Source organism: Stegostoma tigrinum, chromosome 2 (assembly GCF_030684315.1).
Source record: "Stegostoma tigrinum isolate sSteTig4 chromosome 2, sSteTig4.hap1, whole genome shotgun sequence".
Classification (NCBI taxonomy): Eukaryota; Metazoa; Chordata; class Chondrichthyes; order Orectolobiformes; family Stegostomatidae; genus Stegostoma; species Stegostoma tigrinum.
Window position 1 is genome coordinate 93,789,518 of NC_081355.1, and position 19,155 is coordinate 93,808,672.

Below are 19,155 nucleotides of genomic sequence, written 5' to 3' on the forward strand. Positions count from 1 at the left end.
ATTTAAGGAGCACGAGTATAAGCATTTAAACCTATCAGCCTGTCCGGCACTGTGAGGCTGACAAAACAGCTCTCATTAGTTCTGAATTAAACAGTTTTGTTTTCAGTTTATCTTTTCATCATTTTAATTTAGAAGCGTGGGAGTTTTTTTTAATGAAAAAATGTTTAGATTTTGATAACCACTTGCAAGTTAATGTAAAATACAAAAATTGTTGCAGATAGGAGCGATGTAAATTAGTGACACATCACTTTCACAATTTTATTGAATTACAGTGTGAAATATTCCAAAATACCTGCCTTAATTTATACCAGATGTATCTTGTTGATGATTTTGAATGTGACTTCTAATTTTCTAGGTATATGAAAGCATTGAGATTTCAGTAAATCTTTATTACTTGTAGATTTTTGCTGTCTAAAATTGTCTGTGTGGTTGTGTATGTATGAGGTGTGGACATATAGATGGGGTGGATCTTGCTACATTATGTGATTAAAAGCCAAAAGATATGAAATGTGATCAGTCCACATTGTCAAGCAGATTTCTGTTGCATGCAGTTGTTTGAAGGATATTTTTCTTTGCAAGTAAGCAACACCAGTTCATGCCCCTTAGAGAGGAACAAGCCAAATCAAGGCTAATTGTAGTAGTGAACCTAGAGCAAGCAGATATAATTCAATTTCCATTTTAAAGCCATTTTTCCTGTCAGTTTTAATTAATTGAACCGATTAAAATAGTAAAATGGTTGCCGCACACAAGAATGACATTCGAGCCATTGTATCCATGCCACCTTTTCACAGGAGCAATTCAACCAGTCCCTCCCCACTGCAGTTGCCCTGTAGTCCAGCAATTGTTTCTGTTCAAAAATGATTAAATTATGTTTTGAAAGCTACTATCTCTCAAGAGTTCTCCTCATTTTGCCATTGATTATTTTGTCATTCATCTTATTTTGGTGCCTTTTGGTTCTCAACCCCTCTGCCAATATGAAACAGCTTCTCTCTATCTGCTCTGTCCAGACACTCTACTATGTTGATCACATATATCAAATCTCCTCTATACCTTCTCTACAGATAGTTATCCCTGCTTCTCCAATCATTCCACAAACTTGCAATCTCTCATCCCAAGGACAGTTCCTGTTAACCTTTCCTGTACCCACTCTCTAGCCTTCATTTTTGAAATATTGGTGCCCAGAATAGAGTCCAGTATACCACCTGAGTCTAAGCTGGTGTTTTAGAAGATTTATAATTGACTTTTGTACTCTTTATCTCTCTTTAGAAGGCCCAGGATAAAAAGCCTTTTAGCTACTTTCCCAAAGTACCCTTCCACCTTCAAGAATTTATACAGAAGTACCACCAGGTCCCACTGTTCCTACACTCCCTTTTGGAATTATACCCTTATTTTTTCTTGTCTCCCTCATTATTCTGATCAAAATATGTCACATGTCTGCCCAGTCCACATGCCAATCATTATATCCTCTGGGAAATCTTTCAGTGGCCTCCTTGCAATTTACAATGTTGACAGGTTCAGTGTCATGTACAGAGTTTGGAAAAAAAAGTGCACTGCATCAGGAAAAGCATGTCATTAGTGCTGACTAAGTATTGACTTAACATTACTGAATAGCTTTCTTTATATTCATTCATGGGATGTGATTGTCACTGGACAGGCCAGCATTTGTTGCCACCAGCACTTTCTGCCTCTGTCTGCATGGGTTTCTTCCAGGTGCTCTGGTTTCCTCCCACAGTCCAAAGATGTGCAGGCTAGGTGATTGGCCATGCTAAATTGCCAATTGTGTTCAGGGATGTGTAGATTAGGTGGATTACAGGGAATGGATCTGGGTGGGATGCTCTGATTGTTGGCGTGAACTTGTTGGGCCAAAGGGCATGTTTCCACACCATAGGGATTCTGTGATTAATTGCCCAGAAGGCAGTGAAGTGTCAACCACATTGCTGTGTGTATGGAGTCAGGTGTAGGTCAGATCAAGTGAGGACAGCAGTTTCTTTCCCTAAAGGACTTGATAGAATCAGATGGGTTTTCCTGATAATTGACAATGATTTCATGATCATCATTAGACTCCTAATTCCAGTTACTTATTGAATTCAAATTCCACCATCTGCCATGACGGGATTTGAACCCAGGTCCACAGAACATGACCAGGGTCACTGGATTAATACTCTAGTGATAATGCCACTAGGCCATCACCTCTGCAGTCACCAATAAAAAAATCCACCAATCCAATAAAAACTTCCACTTCTTTGTTTCCAGCCATTTAGCCAAATTTAAATCCATGCGCTCACTGCCTGTTTGATTGCATGGGCTTCAGCCTTGCAAGTTCTATTATTTGATATTTCATCAATGCCAAACATACAAACGTATCAAATAGGAGCAGAAGTAGACTGTTTGGCCACTTGAGCCTCTCTGCTATTCAATAAGATTATGGCTGATCTGTTGTGTTTTGAAATCCACATTTTCATTTATGGCTGATAACTCTTAAATCCTGTGCCTAGCAAGAATCTGTCTACCTCTCCCTTCTACATATTCAATGACCCTCCCTTCAGTTTTTCTTCGGTGCAAAGTTCAAATATTGTATGTACTTCTAAAAGAAAATAAATTTTCTTAACTCTATCCTGAAAGAGCAACTCCTAACTGTAAATCAGTACTCTAAGTTCTGGATTGACTCACAGTGGAAACATCTTTTCAACATCCACCTTGTCAAGACCATGCATGACCTCATTGGCTTCAATCAAGCCACCATTCAGTCGTATAGACTCCACAGGTCACAAGCTGAGTCTGCCCAGTCTGTCCTCACAAATTGCTCAATTCAGATAAAATTTTACTAAACTTGCTCTGAACTGCCTCTAATGCGTTGACATCCTTCCTTAAAAAAGGACACCAAAACGGTATTCGAGATGTTGTCTCACTCACCAGCAACTAGCTCAATTAAAGTAGAAATCCTTGCTTTTATAAAACTTGAAAATGCTGGCGAAACCAACCCAGCAGGTCGAGAAACGTCTCCTGGGACAGAAAGGGTTAATATTTTATGTCAATTAGATTTCCTACAGTGTGGAAATGGGCTCTTTAGCCCAACAAGCCCAAGCTGCCCCTTGGAGCATCCTGCCCAGACCCGTCCCCCTGTAACCCACACACCCCTGAACACTACAGGCAGTTCAGCATGGCTGATTCACCTAGCCTGCACACCTTTGGACTGTGGAAGGAAACCAGAGCACCTGGAGGAAACCCATGCAGACATGGGGAGAATGTGCAAACTCCACACAGACAGTTACCTGGAATCGAACCCGGGTCCTTGGCGCTGTGAGCCTGTAGTGCTAACGGCTGAGCCACTGTGCCGCCTCAATGACCAATGTCCAATGACTTCTTCAAAATTGAAGGGGTCTGGAGCATAATTTTTTTGATGCTGTTGACGAAGAGAGAGGAGAAGAAAGGGGAACAGATGGTGAGAGTATAAAGGCCTTTGACAAGATCAAACATAGGAGGCTGCTGAAATAGAAAAGAGCCCATGGTGTTAGGGGTAAGGCACTGGTAGGGACAGAAGATTGGCTGATTGGCAGAAGGCAGACAGTAGGGATAGAAGAGTCATTTTTTAAAGAATGGCTGCCAGCGACTAGTGGAGAATCATAGACATGAGTGTTGGGACCACAACTATTCACATTATACATCAGCAGTCTGGATAATGGAACTGAGGGCATTTTTCCTAAGTTTGCAGATGACACAAAAATAGATGGAGGGACAAGTAGTGCAAGGGAAGTGGGGAGGCTGCAAAAGGAATTGAACATGTTATGCGAGTGGGCAATGATGTGGCAGATGGGATACAATGTGGGATTATTTACTTTGATGGGAAGAATAGAAGCATAGACTGTTTTCTGAATGGGAAAAGCCTTTGCAGATCTAAAGCATAAAGAGACTGAGGAGAGAGTTAATGGGAACTGCAGATGCTGGAGAATTCCAAGATAACAAAATGTGAGGCTGGATGAACACAGCAGGCCAAGCAGCATCTCAGGAGCACAAAAGCTGACGTTTCGGGCCTAGACCCTTCATCAGAGAGGGGGATGGGGAGAGGGAACTGGAATAAATAGGGAGAGAGGGGGAGGCGGACCGAAGATGGAGAGTAAAGAAGATAGGTGGAGAGAGTATAGGTGGGGAGGTAGGGAGGGGATAGGTCAGTCCAGGGAAGACGGACAGGTCAAGGAGGTGGGATGAGGTTAGTAGGTAGATGGGGGTGCGGCTTGGGGTGGGAGGAAGGGATGGGTGAGAGGAAGAACCGGTTAGGGAGGCAGAGACAGGTTGGACTGGTTTTGGGATGCAGTGGGTGGGGGGGAAGAGCTGGGCTGGTTGTGTGGTGCAGTGGGGGGAGGGGACGAACTAGGCTGGTTTAGGGATGCAGTAGGGGAAGGGGAGATTTTGAAACTGGTGAAGTCCATATTGATACCATATGGCTGCAGGGTTCCCAGGCGGAATATGAGTTGCTGTTCCTGCAACCTTCGGGTGGCATCATTGTGGCAGTGCAGGAGGCCCATGATGGACATGTCGGTGCGGCTTCCTCTACATTGGGGAAACCAAGCGGAGGCTTGGGGACCGCTTTGCAGAACACCTCCGCTCAGTTCGCAACAAACAACTGCACCTCCCAGTCGCAAACCATTTCCAGTCCCCCTCCCATTCTCTAGATGACAGCTACCACTGTTCCAGTACCATCTAATTCATAAGTCATCATGGCCTTCAATATTTGATTACAGGTCATCTGATGTTACTATCCTAATCATATGTGCCCACTCCCATTGTTCCAGTACACCTAGTACCACCTAATACAGTACCATCTAATACCACCTAATCTATTACATTATATCATTACAGCCCTCAGCCTGTTTACCTGTATGTCACGTGATTTGACTTGACTAACCTATTCATACTGTTTTCCATTCATATACACTTAATTTGTTCTATTTATTTTGTTCTGCGTAGCCCTAATCAATTATCTTATTGCTGTGTATGTTGCATTGTATTTTCCGTATTGGCAGTTAGGAAGGCAAGTGCAATGTTAACTTCCATTTCAAGAGCGCTGTAAGACAAGACCAGAGATGTCCTACTGAAGCAGTATAAAGTTCTGGTTAGACCACATTTGCAATTTGTGAGCAATTTTGGGCCCTGTATCTATGGCAGGATATACTGGCATTGGAAGATTTCAGAGGACATTTACACGAATGAACCTGGGAATGAAGAGCTTGTCATATGAGGAGCAATTGAAGACTTTGGGTCTGTGCTTGATGGAGGTTCGAAGTATGAAGGAGATCTCATTGTAACTTGCAGAATACCAAGAGGACTGGATAGACTGGAGATGGAGAAGATGTTTCTACTAGTAGGAGATTAGAACACAAGGGCACAGCTTCAAAGTTAAGGCACAATACTTTAGAATTGAGGTAAGAAGGAATTTCTTCAGCCAGAGGGTAACCTGTGGAACTCAATGTCACGGAGACCTGTGGAAGCCAAATTATTGAGTGTATATACAATAGCAATAAATAAGTTCTAGATTGGTAAGGGGATCAATGGTTTTGGGGAGAAGGCAGGAGAATGGGACTCAGAAACCTTTCAGCCATGATTGAAGGGCAGAGCAAACTCAATTGGCTGAATGGCCTAACTCTGCTTCTACAATGTATGGTCTTATGGTGCTTAGGGCCAAAGGGTTTGAATGCTAATGGTAATAAAGAAGAGATTTCAATGCAAGAAAGGTGCAAGTGATAGGTATGAATAGTGAAAAATAGATCAGCTCTGCAATGAGCACACCCATGGCACTAGTACATATAAAGTGCCTTAGTAGAAAGTGAAGAGCTGGACCTCCAGTTAGGATGATGTAATGAAAAGGCAGGCAGCCATAACACTGGGGCAGCTCTTGCAGTCAGAGTGGAGGTGTTACTCAAAGTAGTCAGCCAATCTTTGTTATGTCTTACCAAGGTAGCGGAGACCAGTGATAGCAGTGAAAACAGTAGATTACATTGAAATAAGTAGTGTAAATCGCTGCTTCACCTGTAAGATGTGTCAGGAGTCTTGGACAGGGAGGATGGAAGAGGTAAAAGAGTAAGTGCAGCACCCTCTGCAATTGCATGGGAATGTGCCATGGAGGATGAGGAAGGTTAGGAAAGACAGAAGCATGGATCATGACTCTCTTGGGGAATGGTGACAAGGAGAGGGGAAGAAGAGGTGTCATCCTGACAGAGGCAGTGGTGGAGAATGATCGTTTGAATCTGGTGGGTAGAAAGTGAACACATCGTACACCTTATGCATGTTCTGGGGCTGAGAGGGAGGGTGAGTGCAGAATATAGCAAATTCAAGAAACCAAATACTAATGAGGTAGTAGGAAAATCATTATCCTACTACTTCATATACTTTACGATTGTATGAGATCCAGGGATAAAGATCATCAGGACCCATGGACCCGTCAGTCTGCAGCTCCATCAGTTTGCTCGATACTGCTGCCTGAATGGTTAGCATTTCACCAAGTTCTTCTGTCCCTTCAACTCCTGATTTGCAGCTGTTACTGGAATGTATTTTGTAAGCTCCATAGTAAAAACAGAGCAAAATATTTGTTCATTCAAAAAACCATTTTTTCATTTTCCATTTAACTCCTTATTCTCTCTCTATTGAAGACAAATATTCACACTACGTTTTTTCCTTTTTAAATGTCTGTAGAATCTCTTGCTCTCAGTTTTTTCATTTCTAAATAGCTACTTCTCAATCATTCTTTCATCTGACAAACCTTCCAGTCACTCTGAGCTGTTCTTTATAATCATTTCAATCATCTGACCTGCCACTTATCTTTTCACAATTATATGCTTTTTCCTTTAATTTTGATGTTTTCATTAATTTTTTTAGGTAACTGTTGATTCTCAGTCCTCCCTTTATACTTTTCATACTTACGAGTATTTTGAAATATCACTTTAAATCTCTGCCACTCCTTCTCTATTGATCTACACTTATCCTAGTATCCCAACTCACTTTACCTAGCTCAGACTTCCGGCTGGCTCGTTACCCTTTTTCAGGTTATATTGCAGTTGCTGCTGTGTTTACTCTGAGGCTATTAATTAATCCAGTCACATTTTACAATACAAAGTCTAATATAACCCACACTCTGGGAGGTTCCGGCATGTTCTTCTGTAAGAAACTGTTTCTTTCTAAGAAATTGCCTCACCCAAGCTACGATTGGCAATCTGATTTTCCTGTAAGTATGTAAATTAAAATCATTCAAGTTTATTGCTCTCCGTTTATCATAAACACTCTTTATTTCTTCTTCTATACTTTATCCTACATTGTAATTAATCTTTGGGACCTGTAGATCGTTTCCACTTGCAATTTATTCCCCCTAATAATCCTCAGTTCCACTCAACTTGGTTCTACATCAAAGAATTACGTTCATCTGTAACGTTTGTATTAATGCTATCCTTGATTCAAAATGAAGGCTTCATTTTCTCTAGCTTTTTATTCTTCCTGAATATCATATACCCATCAACATTCAAGAACCAATTCTTGTCATTATGCAGCAGTGTCTCCAAAATTGCTATCAGGTAATATTTATTTACTTGGATGGCAAGGTGGCTTATTGATTAGCACTGCTGCATCACAGTGCCAGGAGCCTGGATTTGATTCCACCCTTGGGCAACTGTCTGTGTGGAGTTTGTACATTCTCCCCATGTCTGTGTGGGTTTCCTCTGGGTGCTCCAATTTCCTGCCACAGTCCAAAGGTGTGCAGGCTAGGTAGATTAATTATGGAAAATGCAAGGTTAGAGGGATAGGCTAAGGGGATGGGTCTAGGTGGGATCATCTCAGAGGGCCAGTTGAACACTCAATGAGCTGAATGGCTGCTTCCACACTGTAGGGATTCCATGATGATACTTCAATGTGCACTACTCACATTCAGATACAGAGCCGTTAGGTTTGTCTTTTTGTTATCTCTTTAATGTCTTATCTTGATTGTTGGCATTTACTAGGTTTAGGAAAGACTTTACTCCATTCATTGACCTTCATTTCTCTTATTATTATTTTGCCTTCTTGCCTTGACTCTGCCCTTGATTTCATCTAGACAAGATTATTTCCTCACACTGAAAGTTTATTTGAAAGTCTCCTCTACTTCCCCAGTTATAGATTTTGTTCAGAACACTGTTCCCACCATACTACAGGTGCAGACCATCCCGCTTATTCATTCCAACTTTCCCAGTACTGATGCCAATGCCCAAGAGCCAAAGCCCACTTCTCCCACACCAGTGTTTGGGCCATGTATCCATTTCATCAATTTTGTGCATCTCTCCCATTTAGCATGTGGCATGTATGCTTGAGTTTCTGCTCTTCAGATTTGGGGTCCAACTCCTCATACATTAAAGCAAAACCTCTTTCCTTTAACTACCTATGGCATTGGTACCTACCTGGACAACAGCAACTGGATCTTTATCTTCTCGTTCCAAGTTCCAATCTTGCCCTGCGCAGATATCTTGAACCCTAGCCATGGTTGGGCAACATTGCCTTTTTAAGGTCTTAGCAACCCTGTAGCTTGGGCTGTGAATGCAGTTGTTTGTAAGCTCGCCAAGTCATTTGTTCTGTGGTGTACAGACATTTCGGTTTCATTCTAGGCAACATCATCAGTGCAACCTCGAATCGAAGCGTTGGTGTTCTGCTCCGTTCCAAATTTATATAGTCCTCTGGTGTAGTGGATCTTGTAATTTTCGGTTCTGTTTTTTTAGCAGCAGTCTGTATACAAGGTCTGTTTCTATGTGCTTGTTAATGGAGTGCCATGTTGAGAACCAGGCTTCCACAAATTCCCTTAGATGTTTGTCGTTCACTTGTATCAGTCAAACTGATGGCCCTCAATGTCCATGTGTATCAGGACAAGTGAACATTGGTTGTATCTTTTTACTAGCAGCTGGTGCTCATGTATCCTGGTCATTGGTTTCCTCCCTGTTTGCCCAATGTAATGTTTATTGCATATTATATTCACTTGCCTCAATACACCACACCGGAGGACCATATAAATTCAGAATGGAGCAGAACACCAACGTTTCTATTGAAGGTCGCACTCATGATGTTGCCTAGAATAGTAACGAAACATCTGCACATCACAGAACAACCAGCCTGGCGAGCTAACGAGCAACTGTAACATTGCCTCCTGGACTTATCTGTTTGCACAGAAAAGTATCACTCCCCTCTTATTATATTATCCTTGCTATCGTTATATTCCTATTTACTCCCTCCATTTAAAGTACTTCACCTGTGGTCACATGTTCCTATCCCTTGCTACAATGGAATTGAGGAACCACCTTCAGATAAACAAAATGTTCAGTTATCTTTCCGCTCCTTGATACATTGCAAAGTTGTCAACTCAGTCTCCAATTCAATAACACTGAATTTGAGTACCTGGAGCGATAGGCAGTTGTGACAGATGTGTTTGTCCTGGATTACTTTCAGGCCCAAAACCACCTACATTTTGCAGCTATGACACAACTCTAGTCTCTTCATTGTTTGTATTGTAATAAATTTAGTGTTAATTTGTTATTATAAACAAGCATATAAAATCTGTTTCTTTTTCACAATTTTACTGTATCTACAAGATACTGATACCTTTTATAGCCCTAAACTATACATAGCACTTATTGGCTGATCAGTTTACCAGAATACTATGATGACACTTTTTTTCACTTTGTTTATCAAAATGAGCATGTATTTTATCCCAGCGCTGAAGTGACATGCACCAAAAAGGTAAAGAAAGGAAGAGCAATGGTAAAACTTCTTCTCCTGCTTTCCTGAGCTTCCACAAAACCAAACTTCACTCAGTGATCTTCTTCCAGTTCAAGTGTGGTACAACCTCAACTGTATCTGCTTTCTTAACTCTTGGTTTTATTTCTAACTCCAGCTTTTGTGGTAATGCTATTCATCTGATTGTGGTAAATTCTTGAAAATCAAACAGAGGTAAATCTTACTTCCCCAGAAAAGTCACAACAACTGACAAAGTTATTTTAATTTTCAATATATAGAGGACAATTCACCTTAAAATCCTAATAGCCTTAACACCAGCAAGTCCTCATTTCAAATCCCACAACAGCCCCCAAAGCTAAGTTATGATCTGCTTAGGGACTTGCCTCCATGGATTTTTCCTGTGTCATAACCTGCTGCAGCAGCACCTTTCTCAGGACAGAATTGCTTCTCTCTGCTCCTAAATACCTGACTGACGAGCAGATAACAATTTTGTCCTCTGTACGTCTCTGTCCGAATGTCTAAAATTGGCTGTTCGGTAACCTTTGAACTTTTCTGAGTAGCCTGTTGAAAATTTTGCAACATGCCCTGTCCATGTTTCTAGGCAGAATCAAATATAACTAACACTTTGGAACTATTATCTCTGGACATTAATCTAGAGACCCAGATAACTTTCTGGGAACCCGGGTTTGAATCCGGCCATGGCATATGATGGAATTTTAATTCAGTATAAATATCTGGAATTAAGAGTCTAATAATGACCGTGAATCCATTGCAATTGTCAGAAAAACCCATGTGGTTCACTAATGTCTTTTAGGGAAGGAAACTGCCATCCTCACCTGATCTGACCTACACGTGACTTCAGACCCTAGCAATGTGGTCAACTCTGAGCTGCCTTCTGGCCAGTTAAGGATGGGCAATAAATGCTGCCTAGCCAGTGACACCGTCATCCCAATTCTGAATTTAAAAATGTCAAATACAGCAACACCTTGAAACAAGCTGACTTGTGAATGTTGCAGTTTTCACAATTTGCTAGTTTACACTTAAAGTAGATGCAGAGTAAAAATCGACTCCATTTCACTTTTCAAAATAATACCTTACATTTTAGTGGAGCTGCTCAATTCAGTTACTTCTTTTGCTTGAGCAATTCAAATAATTCTAACATTAAAACAACTTTGGGATGAATTTCATTTAAGTTATTCCCACAGCAGCATTATGATTTCAGTGGATGGTTGGCAGATACCCCAATTACTAATGATATGGTGTGAAAGAGATCTGAGTAAATTCACCCCCTATGTTAAACTAGTAAGAATATTGTTCTTAGCATAAGAAATTAGAGATGGGCAACAAATACTGGCCTTGCCTATGATACTCACATTCCATGAAGAGAATAGACAATAGACAATAGCTGCTGTAGTAGGCCATTCAGCCCTTTGAGCCAGTACCACTATTCATTATGATCATGGCTGATCATCCATAATCAGTATCCTGTTCCTACCTTATCCCCATAACCCTTGATTCCGCTATCTTTAAGAGCTCTGTCTATCTCTTTCTTAAAAGCATCCAGAGAGTTGGCCTCCACTGCCTTCTGGGGCAGAGCATTCCATATATCCACCACTCTCTGGGTGAAGAAGTTTTTCCTCAACTCTGTTCTAAATGGCCTACCCCTTATTTTTAAACTGTGTCCTCTGGTCCTGGACTCACCCATCAGCGGAAACATGCGTCCTGCCTCCTCAGTGTCCAATCCCTTAATAATCTTGTACGTCTCAATCAGATCCCCTCTCATCCTTCTAAACTCAAGAGTATACAAGCCCAAGAATGTTATTGTGTTTGCTAACTTTATGTTGCTTAATAAAATATATTTTACTTTAAACAGTATTAATCCAAACAATTTATGCATAAGCTCATGAGGTGTAAATAAATGACTGTTTTTGCCTTTAGGCTGCAAGCCCTGCATGTACAGAGTTGGAAACTGTGATGCTTGACTGGCTGGGAAAGATGTTGAATCTGCCTGAAGCATTTCTGGCTGTGACTGGTAACGGAGGTGGTGGAGTGATACAGGTAAAAGAAAAGGCTCAGCAAAATAGTGTAAAGGTAGTAAAGCACTATAATTGATTAGAAATTACAGGAAAAATAATGGTGTGTTTATGATATAGGAGCAAAATTACTGCTAGAATCTGTACTGAAAACAAAAAAAAAGTACTGGAAATCACAGCAGATCAGGCAGCATCTATGGAGAGAAAGCAAGCTAATGTTTTGAGATGAAATGACTGTTCTTCAAAGCTGACATGAAGTGTAGAGGGAACAGCATTTATGCAGTAGTTGCGGGTGGGGGTGGCTTGGAGTTCTGTGGGAGAAAGGATGTTGATAGTTCAGATTAAGTGATCAGAATGTGAGAACGATATTGTGTCTAATTGACACCACCATGTTCTCTCTCCCGTTAACCCCCCCAGCCCGCCCACTCTAGTGGGACTGTCTTCTTTCTAGTCTGCCAGTTAGACACACCATTGTGCTGCCATTCTCATATTCCAATCACTTAATCTGAACTATCAATATCCTTTCTCCCCCAGCACTCCAACCCCCGTCCTAACAATAGCATGAATGCGGCCCCCTCTACACATCACACCAGCTCAGATGAAGAGTCATCTCAACTTGAAAAGTTAGCTTGCTTTCTCTCCATGGATGCTGCCTGACCCACCATGATCTCCGGCATTTTTTGTTTTCAGGCGAGTTTGTGGCGGTCTCCATTATTAGCGAGCACAAAAACTGGCAATATGTGACATGGCAGAGATAATGTCATGAATTATGAGTTGCCACAATTTGATGGAACATTTTTGCTAGCCCACCATAAGCTACTTTGGGCAAAATATATTGATTAATAACCTACAGACCTTTCCAATGTACCTATTACAGATAAGAAGAGCAGAATAATCTCCTCCTAATGAAAACCACATGGTAGCTGCTGTGCAACAGCCTCCCATTTTCAAAATATTTTGTGGATAATTACTTGCCACAGTTTCTACTCCTTGGCAAGTATCCTTCTTGCTTCAAGGAATGACTAGTAGAAGAAAAGTTCTTAGCCAGCATAATTGTAAATAAGTGATTCACAAGATGGACATTTGGGGCTACAAATTCCTGTGGTTAAGACGACACTAGTTTAATCTAAGCTCAATCTTGAGGGTCCAGAAAGATACTGCTAAACCAATGATGTTTTGCTCATCAACTGGACAGTTTTAAATTTAAATGTTACACTGCCTGAATTTATTTCGCCCTTATCATTTTTTTTTCAATTTCCCTCTATAAATCCGTTATTTGTTTCCCTAACAAAAACAGAAGTTGCTGGAAAACCTCGGCGGGTCTGGCAGCATCTGTGAAGGATAAAACAGAGTTAACGTTTTAAGGTCCAGTGACCCCTCCTCAGACCCTTCCACAGAACCCTTCTTCAGACCCTTCTGAGGAAGGGTCACTGGACCCAAAATGTTAACTCTGTTTTTCCCTTCACAGATGCTGCCAGACCTGCTGAGCTTTTCCAACGACTTTGTTTTTGTTCCTGATTCACAGCATCCGCAGTTCTTTTGGTTTTTATTTGTTTCCCTAATTCTTTTTATCTTTCTTTTGGCATAATACCAGCTAATAGTAATACAGGGCAAGTCATATCCTAGACAGAAACTTGGCTGGATAGGTCAAAGTTTTATTTTAAAAGAGTTGAAATACTACGATAGTCAATGACAAAACATACTCACAAGAGGTTATCAATGTACTTCCAACTAAAGAATGTTAATGTTTCTTACGCATAAAGGTGGAAAAAAAAACCAAGCTTTATATGTGACAATTTTGAATGTTTTTAGCAATAACAGCAAAATGAATGATTAAACCCTTTTCCCAACAAAATTGTTTACAGATTCTGAACCACAGTGGAGCATCACACCTGTCTTTACACATTATGTTCATATACAACCGATGAGAACAGAAGCATTTACTTTCGGTGACTTTCTGCACATTCACTAGTTGTGATCCTTTTAATTACCTCTAGTTTAGACTCTCCTACCTTAGGGAAAAGACCTTGGCTATTCATCCCATCCTTGGCCCTCATGATTTTATAAACCTGTACAAGGTCAACCCTCAGCCTCTGACGTCCCAGTCTTTATAGCCTCTCCTTATAGCTCAAGCCCTCCAACCCTGACAATATCCTTGTAAATCTTTTCTGAACCCTTTCAAGTTTAACAACATCTTTCCAATAGCAGGGAGACCAAAAATGAATACAGTATTCCAAAAGTGCCCTAGCCAATGTCTGTACTGCCGCAACATGACAGCCTAGAATCAATGAACTGACCACTCTTGGAGACAGTAATGACCACAGATGCTGGAAGCAAAAGTCAATAGATGTGAAGCTGGAAAAGCACAGCAGTTCGGACGGCATCTGAGGAGCAGGAAAGTCAACATTTTGGGTTGAAATGCTTCATCAAGACTGGGGATGGGGATGGGAGACCAGAAGTCAATGAATGGAGGGGTTGAGGCTGGGGTAAGTACAGGTGGGATGATGTTAGATGGAAGCAAGTAGGGCCTTATTGTGATTGATCATTCCCCACCCCTGTTGGCTTTTCTCACGGACCATTCATTCCGCAACTCCCTCATCAGCTCCACACTCCTCATCAACTTCCCCACCACACCCAGTACATTTTCCTGCAACCACAAGAGATGACCCTATATCTCCACTCCCACCTCGGCCCATGGCCCCAAACAATCCTTCCAGATCCGGCAGAGATTCACTTGCACTTCATCCAACCTGATCTGTTATATCCGTTGCTCCCGATGTTGTCTCCTCTATATCAAGGAGACCAAACGCAGATGCAGGGACCGGTTTGCAGAGCAGCTGCATTCTGCATGCACCAACCAACCCGACCTTCTGGTTGCCATCCGTTTTAATTCCCCCTCCCACTCTTCCACTGTCAGAGGGAGGCCAAATGTAAACTGGATGAAGAACACCCATGTTTACAGCCCGTTGGCCTCAATATCGACTTCACCAGCTTCAAAATCCCTCCATTTCCAGCCTTATCCCATGTCCAACCCTCCGGGTCCTCTTCCCATTCTGTCCTGACCTAATCTGTCCATCTTCCTACTCACCTATCCACTCCACCCTTCCCACTGATCAATCACAATAACCCACTACTTGCATTCACCTATCACCATCCCAACTCCCCAACCCCCCAGCCCCACCCCCCCATTTACATCTGGGATCCCCTCCCCATCTCCAGCCCTGACAAAGGATTGACTTTCCTGCTCCTCAGATGCTGTCTGACCAGCTGTGCTTTTCCAGCTTCACATCTATTGACACTGACGATCCTGTCTACCTGTGGGCTCCACTTTTAAGGAACTATGAACCTGAACCCCAAAGTCTCTTGTTCAACAACACTACCCAGGACCTGATCATTAAGTGTATAAATTCTACCGTGATTTGCCTTACCAAAATGTAACCCCTCACATCTATCTAAAATAAATAGAATAAGAACATTTTTTTGTACACACAACAAATTCCTCTCCATCTGATCCCTTAAAACTCTGGCAGTCTCAGTCTATGTTTGAGAAGTTAAACTTCTCTATTATTATTCTTGCAGATAACTAAGCTTGCTTTATAAATTTGTTTACAAATTTCCAGCGGGGAGGAGGGGGGGTTGTGTGTGTGTGTGTGTGCGTGCGCGCGCGCTTGGGTAGTGGGGTGGGGTGGGGAGGGGAATTTGTCTATAATACAATCCCAATAAGACGATTCTTATTTCTTAGTTCCACCCAAACTTCACTGAACGTTCTCCCAGGAATATCCTCCCGAAGTACAGCCGTATTGTTATTCCTAATTAAAAATGCCACCCCTCTCCTCCTCTCTTGACCCGTTTCTGTCCTTCCTGTGGCACCTATACTCAGGAAGATGAAGCTGCCAGTCCTGCCCTTCCCTGAACCACATTTCTGTTTTAGCCATGATATCCCAGTTCCATGTTTCCAACCATGATCTGAGTTCATCAGCCAAAGCCTTAAGGCCTCCTTCATTGAAATGAATGCAGTTTAATTTATCAGTCTTACCTCGTTCTCCGCTTTGCTTTTGCCTGACTTGACTGTTTGACTTGCTCCTCTTCTCTGCTGTACCAGCCTCAGATTTACTAGTTTTCTCACTGCCTCTTTGGGTCCCACTGCCCTCTGTCCCATCGCCCCCCACCCCCGCCACACCAAATGATTAGTTTAAAGCCTCTTGCTGAGCCCTAGCAAATTTAATCACCAGCATATAGGTCTCCTAATTCAGGTGCAACGCATCCTTCTTAGGTCATTTCTACTCCAGATCAGATTCTGATGATACAAAAATGTGATTCCTTGCTCCCTGCTCCAGCTCCTCAGCCACACGTCCATCTGCTCTATCCTCCTATTTTTACCATCACAAGCACGTAGCACTGGAAATGATCCAGATATTACTACCTTCCAGGTCCTACTCATCACAACCTTGTCCTTTTCTCTTCCTATGTCGTTGGTACCAATGTGTACAGTGATGTCCTGCTGGTGTCTCTCCCTTTTGTGAATACTCTGCACCCTTTCCAAGGCATCCTTGACCCTGGCATCATTCTGATGTCTCGCAGTCAGCCACAGAAACGTTTGTCTGTGCCCCTGACTAGAGAGTCTGTTATCACAATCAATCGCTTGGAACCTGACATGTCGTTCATTACGATAGACCGAGTCTCGGTACCAGAAACCAGGCTGTCAGTGCTACATTCCCCTAAGAGTCCCCCACCCCATGTATTTTCCAAACCAGCATACTTGTTTGAAATGGGGATAGCCACAGGAGACTCTTGCATTACCTGCCTACCCCTCCTTCCATTGCTAGAGGTAACCCATCTCCTGTGATTTTTCTACCTTCCTGAAACTACCATCCATCACACCCTGACTGCTGTAGGTTTCTCATTGTCTCTAACTTTCACAGCTAAAGATCAGCTAAGTGCTAGTTTTCAAGTCATATAAAACTTATAAATGTTAATCTGTTTTTCTTTGTAAATCTCCAGTAGGGAATAAAGTCAGGTTTTCTTCATAAATGTTTTACTGAGATCTGTTACCTGATGTTTAATTTTTCTTTTCTTTATTCATTCACGGGACAAGGGTGTCACTGGCTAGGCAGCATTTATTGCTCAGAGGGCAGTTAAGAGTCAACCACATTGCTATGGGTCTGGAGTCACATGCAGGCCAGACCAGGTAAGGATGGCAGTTTCCTTCCCTAAAGGACATTAGTGAACCAGACTGGTTTTTCTCAACAATCAACAATTTATTCACAGTCATCATTAGATTCTTAACTCTAGATATTTTGTTGAATTCAATGGGGTACAAACCCAGGTCCCCAAAACATTATCTGGGTTTCTGGATTAACAGTCCAGCAATAATACCACTAGGCCATCACCTCCCCTCTGATATAAAACAATGATATTAAGTTTTCCCATGGCAATGTTTCGCAGTAAGGCTGTGCTATTTTCTGGATCTGCAGATTGTTAAGGTGCAGAGATGGCCTTTAGTAAAGTAAACTACCTTTTGGATGTGGGAGATGAGGCAGTATTTCAGTGTTCCAGATTATTATGTCTGCAGGCAGTGTGTTTGGTTACTTTCCAACCTATCTCACGGATAGGTTGGAAAGTTTGCTGCTCCACTTTTTTTGAACGAGTCTCCAACCAACCTCCCATGTAGTCTCCGGCTCTCTCTCTTTTTCCCATTTAAAGTACTGTTATTATTTATCTTTTTGTGAAAGTTCAAAAAAACAAAGCCCCAGCTTATGAAACAGTAATTGCTGCTCCAAGAAATTGAAGAAATCAGCTCCAGCACTGGAAAAACCTCAAAAAAAGGAGCAGCTCTTACAGCCATGATTTTCTCCCATCCGCCATTTTGACGTCAGTCCTGTCCACCATTTAGAAGTTAATGTTTTGATTTGATTTGTTTATTGTCATGTGCATTTTGTTACAAAATACAACAGAATACATTGTATAGTGTCACCACTTTACTGTGCCATCTTAAAACACAGAAAAAGAACAAAATATATAATTAAAATGCAGAAGAATTAAGAAATAAAGAAAAGGTTTTCAACTTTATACTCCTTCTGTCCTTCTTGTTGAGTGCTCCGCCATGGGCCATAGGCCTTAGGCTATGGGCCTGATGGCCACGCATGAGTCCTCCCACTGTGCACTGCCACTGGAATGAAAGTCACCGCTCTTTGGCACCATCTCACCTCCACTGATGCCCTCAGCAGAAGAGTCCTTTCCGGACCTCACCAATAAAGATGCCACCAGTGCCGCTATGTACTAGAACATAGAACATATTGCCAGAAATCCGCATGGGGTCCACTTTGCTGTTGCAGCTGCTGCCGATCTGCCGCTGAAATTAAATTAATTAAATCTGTAATTGCTGGCCTTAGTGTTCCAAACTTTATTAAACAAAGGTATGATATTTGCAATTCTCCAGTTCTCTGGCTCCATCCTGATTCTGGGGAATGTAGAAAGATATTTTCAGTGCCTTTGCAATTGCATTTTTGCTAACTTTAATCTCCTGGGGTGTACTTTAGTTGCTTCTGGTGTCTTATTTGCATTAAGTATCAACAGCTCACCTGATACCAACTCCATATCAATTTTGAACCGTTCTAGAGACTGAGCTTCCTCATCTGTCACTGTAGTGTGGGTAGCATCTGCCTCATAGGTAAAGACAGAAACAAAGAATTCATTTAACTTCTCAGCAAAGCCTCTTACTTGTAAATTTTAATTCAGTTTTTGGCCACTAATGGCCCTACTGATCCTTCTATGTTTAACTCACTCCGATGCCTGTGGTGGCCTTCACCAATAGTGTCTACTGTAGGATATGTTTACTTCCCTTTTCCCTTTGTTTCGGGAATAAGTCTTCATCTAACCTGTTGGGCTATTCCTGGAACACTACTGCTGTCAGGTGGTTGTACAGCTTCTTCTTCTACTCATGCACAGGGTGTGGCCACTATTTATTGCCTTTCCCTATTTACCAAGAGGACAGTCAAGAGACAACCACATTGCTGAGTGACTAGAATAACATGTAAGTAAGACCAGGTAAGAAAGACAGATTTCCTTCTCTAAAGGGCAACAATCAGCAACAGTTACATGGTCATCTTGAGACCCAAATTCCAGATTTTTATTCAGTTCTAATTCCTCCATGATCAATGGTGGGATTCAATCTCCTGTCCTCAGAATGTGGAGATGCCAGTGTTGCACTGGGGTGGACAGAGTAGAAGTCACATGACACCAGGTTTAGTCTGATACACTTACTTGAAGTCACAGGCTTTTGGAGTGCTGCTCCTTCGTCAGGTGCAGTGGAGAGATGCTCATCGTGTGCCTGTGTGCTTCTGTCCATGTTACCTGATGAAGAAGCAGCATTCCAAAAGCTTGT

The 19,155-nt window shown here is 41.9% G+C and overlaps 1 protein-coding gene across 10 annotated transcripts in view; it reads left to right on the plus strand.

Annotated features, from left to right (window-relative positions):
* ddc (dopa decarboxylase) overlaps nt 1-19,155 on the plus strand; it is a 156,755-nt gene that overhangs the window by 37,562 nt on the left and 100,038 nt on the right. For all 10 annotated transcript variants that reach the window (XR_007250065.2, XM_048557365.2, XM_048557390.2 and 7 more), the window contains one exon: nt 11,677-11,796. Coding sequence is in view for 9 of the 10 variants with exons in the window: in XM_048557365.2 (XP_048413322.1) it covers nt 11,677-11,796 (120 nt within the window). In the remaining variant the exon portion in view is untranslated. The remainder of the gene's footprint in view (nt 1-11,676; nt 11,797-19,155) is intronic.